General features: G+C 57.6%; 1 protein-coding gene across 3 annotated transcripts; it reads left to right on the top strand.

Annotated features, from left to right (window-relative positions):
* SNCB (synuclein beta) lies at positions 1–8,580 on the top strand. 3 transcript variants are annotated; one of them, XM_006081596.3, is made up of 6 exons: positions 1–35; positions 675–804; positions 3,448–3,489; positions 3,729–3,847; positions 7,796–7,885; positions 8,266–8,580. In XM_006081596.3, exons 2-6 carry the CDS (start codon positions 684–686, stop codon positions 8,296–8,298), a joined length of 405 nt encoding a protein of 134 aa, XP_006081658.1. In that variant the 5' UTR covers positions 1–35; positions 675–683; the 3' UTR covers positions 8,299–8,580. The 3 variants fall into 3 exon arrangements, with proteins under 3 accessions (XP_006081658.1, XP_023608923.1, XP_023608925.1); XM_023753155.1 differs by lacking the exons at positions 1–35; positions 3,448–3,489 and having other exon boundaries at positions 684–804; positions 8,266–8,298; XM_023753157.1 differs by lacking the exons at positions 1–35; positions 7,796–7,885 and having other exon boundaries at positions 684–804; positions 8,266–8,298.
* Positions 8,581–9,006: the final 426 nt, after the last annotated feature.

Below are 9,006 nucleotides of genomic sequence, written 5' to 3'. Positions count from 1 at the left end.
CAGCCGCTCCTGTCCCAGCTCGGCCCCGCATCCAGGTGAGGCGGCCGCGCTCTGGGAGCGGAGACCCGGAAAGGACTGGGGATGGAGAGGGGAGTAGGTGGGACGCGGAAGGGACTGGGGATGAGGAGGGGCCGGGTGAAATGGGGAAGGGGCTGGAGAACGGAGAAGGGGCGCCGGTGGGCGCCTCTCCCTGTGCGCCCCGGGGCATGTGTGTCTGCTGCTCAGTGTCTGCAGCCGCCTGGGTGGCCGTGTAGCCGTGCGCCCGCGCCCGTGTGTCCGTGCGTGTCGGGGTGCCCGCGCGCGGTAGAACGCCTGGGTGTCCTGTATGTGCACGTGAGCGTGTCCGTGGAGTATTTCTGTGTGCATGCACGGCCGGGTGGCATGTGTGTGTACAGTTAGGCGCAGAGCCGGCACTCCGGTGCCGCGGGGCTGCAGCTTGCGGGTTCCCGGGTAACCGAGGCGGGGGCCCCTCCCGCGTCCCGGGGTTTCAAGGACGCTGGGACTCACCACTGCCCGGTGGCCTCGCGCGGGGGACTGGGAACGGCGGGAGGGGGTCCGAACCGGAAGCGCGCCCGCATCTCCGGAGGGCGGGGAGCCCCCCACCGCGTCCCTCGGGCAGCGCTGGGGTGAGGGTGCAGGGCCAGCGCCCCGTGCCGTGTGTTCGCCCACCCTAGGCCGCCAGGATGGACGTGTTCATGAAGGGCCTGTCCATGGCCAAGGAGGGCGTCGTGGCCGCCGCGGAGAAAACCAAGCAGGGGGTCACGGAGGCGGCGGAGAAGACCAAGGAGGGCGTCCTCTACGTCGGTGGGCGAGGGGCGAGGGGCGAGGGGCGAGGGGCGGGGCTGCGGGAGGCCGGGGGGTCGCTGGGGAGAGGGCCTGGGCACTTCCAGGGGGTGGGGGTCTGCGCAGGAGAGTGAGTCAGCAGATGGAGCGGGGTCCGCAGGGTCACTGGGGACACAGCCGACGGGAGGGGGGATGGGAGTCAGGGTTGGTGAGGGTGGGATTCAGCTGAAAGGCCAGAGATGAGCGAGTGATCAAAGCAGGTCGTCTTCCTTTTCTCCTCCTCCTTCTTCTTCCCATTAATAGTTATCTGGTTTTGAGCCCTTTCTCTCTGCCAAGTACTGTGTGAAATGCCATAGCACCTATTCCCTCATTTAATTCTCCTGCCCATTCCACAGACCAGGGCTGGCCTCCCCAGAGGTTTCACTGTCTTGCTCAAGGTCACACAAGCTGATAAGATCGGAAGCTGGAGTTGAAGCCAAGCTTTCTGGACTGCAAGGCCCCACCCCTCCCCTGCTGCCTCCCTCCTATATTTTTGGGACTCCCTCCAGCCCTCCTCCCCACCTACTGCCACCTGAGTTGCTCTCCGTGCCTCCCAGTGCCTGTAGTTCCACCATTGCCATCTCTCCTCCGGGTCCCCCTCCTCACGTTGCCAGCTGGCATCAGGACAAAGGCCAAGTGGCTAAATCTCTCACCCTAGATTCGAGAGAGGAGGGAGCCTGCAGCATCGTTTGTATAAAGGGAGGCAAGGCCCAGAAACTGGCATGTACTGAACCCAACCTATGATTCAGGCCTTTCTTGTGTGCAGTGGGTAGAATGTCTCCTGTGCAGGCGGAAGGGCTGCTTTTGGCTTTGTGGTCATTTGGAAAATACTTGTTGACTACCTACTATGTGCCGGCCATTTCATGGCTCCCGGAGATGTAACAGTGGACAAGAGAGCCCAAGGCGCCTTCTCTCCTGATGCTGACACAGGAGTGGGATTTGACAAGGGGCTGGGGCGGGGGCCACTTTGGGAGGGGGGTCGAAGAGGGTGACATTGGAGCGGAGTCCTGAGAATAAGGAGCCAGGATGGGGTTGGCGGAGGCTAGAGAGCAAAGGGAATGGTTGGTGGGCAAGAGCTGGTTCATGAAGGGCCCTTGGAGACCAGGGCAAAGCATTATAGTTGCCACGAAAGATTAGAAGATAGGGACTGACAGGATCTGATTTCAGTTTGGAAAGGTCCCAGCGACCTCTGGGGACAGAACAAAGCCCAGGATGTCCCCTGGAAGGTAGTGTAGCCACCAAGCAAGGGTGGCTAGGGCAGCGGTGATGGAGTCGGGGAAAAGGCTTGAGCCCACACCTACTGGAACCCATTCTGGCCTCCCTTCTGCCTCCTCCCCCTGCACAGGAGCCTCCAATGACTCCCAGTTCCTACCCTGTGAAGCCTCAGCTCCCTGTAGCCTGACATGGTCCCGCCTCAGTCTATGTTCCCAGCTTTGTTTCTCACCATCCCCATCCCCATCTCTGCAGGCACACGGACCACCTCGATGTGCTTCCTGGAGGCCCCAGGCACACACCTCTGTGCCCTGCCTGCATGGTTCCCTGTGCTTAGAGTACCCTCTCCAGTCTCCCTTCTGCACATCCACCTGCTCCCCATCTGTCAAGCCCAGGCAATGCTCTCTCCCCGATCACATACCCCTGGAGGCTGGAGGCCCTCTCCCCACTGCTTGAGGTCCTGAGCACCAAATCTGCTCTCCTCATACTCCATCCAACTGTGAGGGATTGGCTGGGGGCCGGGCACAGAGCAGGTGCCTGAAAAGGTTTCTGGGAGGAAGAAATGGGTACACATGCAGCTGTCCCCTGTCCCTGGGTATTGCTGGCTTTAGATGTGAGAATCCTGTCTTCCCACACCTGCCCCCCCCCTCCCAGGGGTGTCAGCCCACCCACACTCTCATTTCTGGGTCTCTCAGCTGTTGTCTGAGTTGCCAAATCCTCAGGATAGGAGATTCCTCTCTCCCTGGAGGGCTCCCCTCACCTCAGATCAGCCCCCTTTGCCTTTCCCAGCAGCCCCACATCTTGCTGTGACCAAGTTGCCGCTCTCCTGGGAAGACCCAGCCCTGCCATAGGTGTCAGTCACAACCTGCACATCACCCATAGACCCATCAGGCACCTAAGACACTCCACTCCGGCCAGAAGGAGGAATCTGTACCCTTGTTAGGAGTAAAGAGTCTTTAGGAGAAATGGAGTGGGTGGAGGTCATATGGCAGCATCCATAAGTAGGATGTGGGCAGTCAGGCACCAGGGGCACCTTTCCAAATACATAGCCAGTTTGCCCCCTAGCCCCACCCTCACCTGCTCCCCCGCCCTGGCAGAGAATTAAATGAACTGGTGCTTTGTACAGTGCTGGTGCTCAAACAACAGCCCCCTGAGGGTGCAGGTATCAGGGCAGGTAGGGGTGGTGAGGAACAGACAGCGGGCAGAGCTGACGCCCTAAGGAAGTAGGTGTGGGGGGCTCAGTGCAGCGATGAGGGGGGACTTGTAGGATTTTGAAGCCCAAGGAGGCAGTGATGGGGCCAGGATGCCCGCTGCCAAGCAGGTCCCTCTGCCCATTGTGTAACCGCTGTGCTTGCCAGAGTCTCTGACCCCTCAGCTCACAGCCCTTAAATGTGCCCCTTTATCTCCCTGCAGGAAACAAGACCCGAGAAGGGGTGGTACAAGGCGTCACCTCAGGTACCAGCCCAGCCCTGGCACAGCCCCTTTCCCTCCCCCAGCCTGAGAGCTGCCTGATTCCAGAGGGTGGGGGTAGGGGTGGTAGAAAAGGGCACCCCCAAGGATTTAGGGGGTGCTCCATGGGAAAGGCAGGTCCCGGGTCACTACAGGGGAGGGGACACCTATGTAGTGACCCCTTGGCCCCCAAACCCCTTCACCTTGGCCCCCAAACCCCTTCCCTAACCCTCTCCCCACTCTAGTGGCTGAGAAAACCAAGGAGCAGGCGTCACATCTGGGAGGAGCTATGTTCTCTGGGGCTGGGAACATCGCAGCAGCCACAGGCCTGATGAAGAAGGAGGAATTCCCCACTGATCTGAAGGTGAGCAGTCCTTCCACCACACACATGAATGACTACAAATGTACACAGTGCCCATCAACCTGCCACCAGGCTCCCTGCCCCCCAACCAGCCACCTTACCTCGCCTTCTGCAGGGCCCTGTTAGAGAGTCTAGGGGTGTATAGGTGTGGGGCTCCCTGTGACCATCACCCAGATCTGGCTGTGCACATGTATCCTGCTTGCAAGTGTGACCTGGACCACTCCTGGCCACGTCTGCAAGTGTCATTGATTGTTCATTCATTTCTTTTCATTCAACAAGTATTTATACCCGAGAGGAATTGTTCTGGGGATTACTGCAATGAATAGTTACCTGCGCTCATGGACCTGACATTTCAGTGATAGAAGACAGTAAAAAGCCAATCAATAAGATTATTTCCGACAGGGATAAATGCTATGAAGAAAAGACAACAGGGTGATAGGATAGATAGTCAAGGGATGCGGGGGCTGCTGTAGCTAAGAGGGCTTTTCTGAGGAGGTGACATTTGAGCTGACACCCAAGGGATGAGGCAAGCCAAGTGGGGAATGTATTTCAGGCATTAGCAGCAGTTCATGCAAAGGCCCTGAGACAGGCACGAGCAGGTGAGGTCCAGGGGGGAGCGGGAAGGGGGAGTTGTGTGTCACACGTTTGTGCAGGCATGTCCCCCCAGGTAGTGGCGGTGGCTATCCGTGTGTGCATAAGACAGGTGCCTGCATGAGGACACTCTGCAGAATAAGCGTTGTGAGCTGTGGAACCTCACAGAGCTGGATCTGAATCCCAGCTCCACTACTTCCTGATTGTGTGACCATGGGCAGGTCTCGTCATGTCTCTGAGCCTGAATCTTTGTAAGATGGGAGAGGAACACAATAGGGCTCTTATATAGATTAGAGTTAATATAGATCAGAGGTCCTCAACACGGAAGCATACATGAGAATCACCAGAAGGCCAAGTTAAAATACAGACTGTTGGCCCCAACCCTAGAATTTCTGACCCGGTAGGTCTGAGGTGGGGCCTGATGATTTGCATTTCTAACAAGAACCCAGGTGATACTGATGCTGCAGGTTCAGAGACCCCACCGTGAGAAGCACTGGTGAAGAGACAGGCTTGCATACAGTGAGTGCTCAGTAAGACACAGTGGTACCATGACCATGTGAGCGGTCCGTGTCTGCCCCCAGGGACTCTGTGAGCACAGGTGTGCATGGAGGTGTACCATGCACTCTGTATTGCACTCTGGGCCCATATGTTTGCACAGACATTCATCCCCCTGTGGGATGATGCATGTCTGTCCACCTACGGGGGCAGACTCTGCCTCTGAGGGGTGGGGGCTCCTTCTTCCGCACCTGGTTTGGGAAGTCAGTGTGCATTCCACGTGAGTGTATCCATCAGGCTGAGGGAGACCCCACCCCATTCTCCACTGCAGACACTTTGCACTGTTGGTTCCTTCCCCAGCAGAGGTCTGGGACTTGGCTCGGAAGTTCTGCTTCAAGTCCTGCCCATGCATTTTACCAACTGTAAGGCCTCTCATTTCTTATTATTATGTTTCCAGTGATTGCTCCCATTCGTTGACCTATTATATGGGCAGGCACTGCTCTAGACGTGTTACATAGAGGAGTTCATTGACTGTTCACAATGTCCCTATGTGGAAGGCACCACAATTAGCCCATTCTACAGATGCAGGAACTGAGGCTCAAAAGAAGTGAAGTGACTTGCCCAAGACCCCATGCGTGCCTGCCTCCCTGAGAAAGTGGTTGGGAAGATAAGCTCAGGTCCATATCACTGGCGTCACTTGATGCCAACTGGTGCTAGGACCTCTGCTGGGGGCTGGGGTGCAAGAGAGAGGCAGGTCTGGGCTGTTTGTGAGGGGCATTTGCACAGAACCATCTTTCTCTGGCCGCCTACCTCCTACCAGCACCTCAAGCCTCCTCTCTCAAGGAAGTGCAAGATCATAGATTTACAATCCAAACCACAGCCCTCTGGGGCCACCCAGCACGGGGGAACCTGGGCGAGCCCAGCATGCGTGCTCCTGAGTGTGTCCCATCCCAGCCTGCTCACGTACGGCATCATGGAAGCCTCCTGTACGCCTACAAAGCAGACACCATCCCACTTCACACCGAGGCTGCTGAGATCAGCGGTGAAGTGACATCCCTGATGCCAGACAGCTAGTGAGTGGCCAGACTAGGAAACACCCTCACGTTAGCAGCACCCAGGTCAAGACTCAGAACACCAGCCCTTCAGGAGGCCCACCTTCTACCCCTTTCCAGTCCTTACTACCAGGGCCAAGACTAGGGTGAGATGAGGGAGGTGTCTGGGGCACATAATTTAAGGGGTGCACTCATTCTGGGGCCTCATTTCCATGGTGCTGAGAATGGGTGCCTTCTCAACACTTGCACCCTCAGCGCCTCACTCTCCCACCTGCAGCCTGGCCCTGCCTCCCTGTCCATGCTTCCTGCCTTCTGGCATCACAAATTAGCCGGGTGTTTTTAACATCCTGTAAATGTTATCCTTAAGTAGATGCTCTTCTGTACCCGGCTTCTTCCACTCAGCAGGGAGCTGTGCTATGTACTATTGGTCTCCATATTTATTGTGCGGAATCCATGTGTCTTACTGGACTTCTGAATTGTTTCCAAGCAATGTGCTTGAGCTGGAATTTTTTAAAATTGATTTCAGAGACAGGAAGAGAGAGAGAGAAACACTGATGTGAGAGAGAAATACCAATCGGTTGCCTCCTGAATGTGCTGACCGGGGATCGAACCCGAAACTGGGGATGTACCCTGACTGGGAATCGAATCCTCCACCATTTGGTGTACGGGACAACACTCCACCCAACTGAGCTACACCGGCCAGGGCTCAAGTTGGGATTTTTAACACCATGTTTCTTTCCTGGATTCTGATTATACCTGGGTGACTAACATTTCTCCACCTCCTGGGCCTTGGTATATCCATCTGGACACTGAGGGGAATGAGTCAGGTCAAGAGCTATGAACTCCTTTGCCCAGGGTCCCACCTAGACAGGTAATTCAAAGGAGCTGAAGCTGCTTGGATGGAGTTGGTGCAACTACCCTGCACCGTGACCTGTCTCAATGTCAGCCCTTCAGGATCCCAAGAGTCTTATCTCCACCCAGGAGGGAGGGACAGTGGTACTTGTGGGAGTGGGGGAGGTGGTATGCCCTCCTCCCTACAGGTTCCCCAGGGGTCCAGGTGTGTGCGGCCCACGTGGCCTTGTGCAGCTGTACATTGGACCCCAGGTTATTCTGTGTGCAGTCAGCTCCATCCCATGTTTGTGCACGTACTGTGCTCACCTGCAAGTGGCTGGCCATGTGTCTGGCAGCCCCTCATTTGCATGCCTACTGGTCTGCACCAGGCTGGGGAGCAGGTGCAGGGGGAAGGGACTAGAGTCTTAGCTCACACATCCAAGCAACACCACTGAGCTGTTGCTTCCAGCTTATCTTAAAATAGCAACAGCTGAAGAAACCAGGCCACACAGGGCCGCGGGGGAGGGATGGATGGAAGGTGGCAGGGGAATGGCTCAGAGCCCCTACCCAGCCCATCTGTGAGCCTCCATCTCCAGCCAGAGGAGCCTCCAGGGTTATCTCTGGGGTCCCAGTGCCCCACACAGAGCCTGACGCAAGGGGGTAGGGATAAATAGGTGACTGTGTGTGCTATCTTCCCGTCCCAATCAGTGAAAATGATGGAAGTGCAGGAGTCTGCCAGGTGCTGGGGAGAAGGGTATGGCGAGCCCTGCTCCACTCCCCACCCCCAGCTTCAAGCAGGATTTGGAGGGATTTCACTTCTCATGCATTCATCCCACTTCCAAATAAGCAATTTAATTAGAAATTCTGGTTGCACTGCCACCAAAGCCTCACCTTCCCCTAATCAGCCAAGAGCTTCCCAGGGTAGGAATTTGGGGGGCATCCCTGGCTGCCCTCACAGGCCCTGTCCCTTCTCTGCCTGCAGCCTGAGGAAGTGGCCCAGGAAGCTGCGGAGGAGCCACTGATAGAGCCCCTGATGGAGCCAGAAGGAGTGAGCTATGAGGAATCGCCCCAGGTGAGGGGTAGCAGGGCTGGGTGGGGCTTTGGGCACCCCGGAGGATAGCTGCCATCCCCAGCTGGGGTGGGAGGTCCCTGGCAGGGTAGGGTTGGGCCAGAGAGCTTCAGGTCCCCATTACCTGGAACCCAGGTCCCCATAGGTGTTAGCATGGAGGGAGGACAGATGGGGTGTAGCACTGGGCCCCAGGGAACCCTGTCCAGGACTGGCCAGGCTGTTTCCAACTCGCAAGTTCCTTGCCTGGCGGGGGTGGGGTGGGGGGGCGGGGTGCACTGTTCCTCCTTAACAGGGAGAGGTCTCAGGCCCAGAGCCTGGCCACTTGGTTCCCAACCCCTTCCTCTTTTGCTCTTCTCCACTTCACCCCAATCCCTCTGATGCAGGAGGAGTATCAAGAGTATGAGCCAGAGGCCTAAGGGGCCAGGAGGGCCCCCCACCAGCAGCACAATTCTTTCCTGGTCCCTGCCTCACCTCCCAGAGCCAGGGCTGTCCTTCAACCCCTTCTCCCCAAATACGAGATCTTCCTACACTCCAAGGCGCCCCCTCGGAGCCTGTGTTAGTATCTGTCCATCTGTCTGTCCTACCCGCCAGCATCCAACCCTGGGGCGTGGACAGGGCCTGGCCTGCAGACGACAGGGGCAGCCTCGCCGCCCCACCTGTGTTGCCCTGCCCGCCCCATCCCGTCCAGTGTCTGCGCGGATGTAGCATGTTCTATGTGTTTTTAAACCAAGATCCGAAAGCGACGGCGCCCTACCCCACCCAACAGAGGCTCTCTGAGCGACCCCTCCAGAATCCCCCACTCCACTCCCACATCGACCCCAAAACCTTTTTTTTTTACCAAAACCAGGAGTCAGGCTGTGCCATACCCCTCCCCCAGCCGGTCCGGTCCAAGCGCGGGCGTTGTGTGTCGTGATTGTGGCATGGAGAGTCCCCCAGCCCCTGTGTGAGCGTGTTCTGGGCGGGCGGCCCAGCCGCCCCCGACGTGTCCATGAATAAAGTCAACCTGTCTGTAGCCGGCGCCACACGGGCAGGGCTGGGGCGCCAGATGGGGGTGGCCGACGGACTTCCAAGGCTCAACCTGCCCCACTCCCCTCTTTGGGGCCGGGCAACCTCGGCCCAGGTGT

This window comes from Myotis lucifugus, unplaced genomic scaffold, assembly GCF_000147115.1.
Source record: "Myotis lucifugus unplaced genomic scaffold, Myoluc2.0 scaffold_1, whole genome shotgun sequence".
Taxonomy (NCBI): Eukaryota; Metazoa; Chordata; class Mammalia; order Chiroptera; family Vespertilionidae; genus Myotis; species Myotis lucifugus.
This window is presented reverse-complemented; position numbering and strand designations above follow the sequence as displayed.

Excerpts from the sequence above, each read along its gene's own strand:
- SNCB (XM_006081596.3), top strand. The coding sequence starts at position 684 with ATGGACGTGTTCATGAAGGGCCTGTCCATGGCCAAGGAGGGCGTCGTG. Across the intron at positions 3,490-3,728 it reads GGTACAAGGCGTCACCTCAG|TGGCTGAGAAAACCAAGGAG; the intron begins GTACCAGCCCAG and ends TCCCCACTCTAG. Across the intron at positions 3,848-7,795 it reads AATTCCCCACTGATCTGAAG|CCTGAGGAAGTGGCCCAGGA; the intron begins GTGAGCAGTCCT and ends CTCTGCCTGCAG.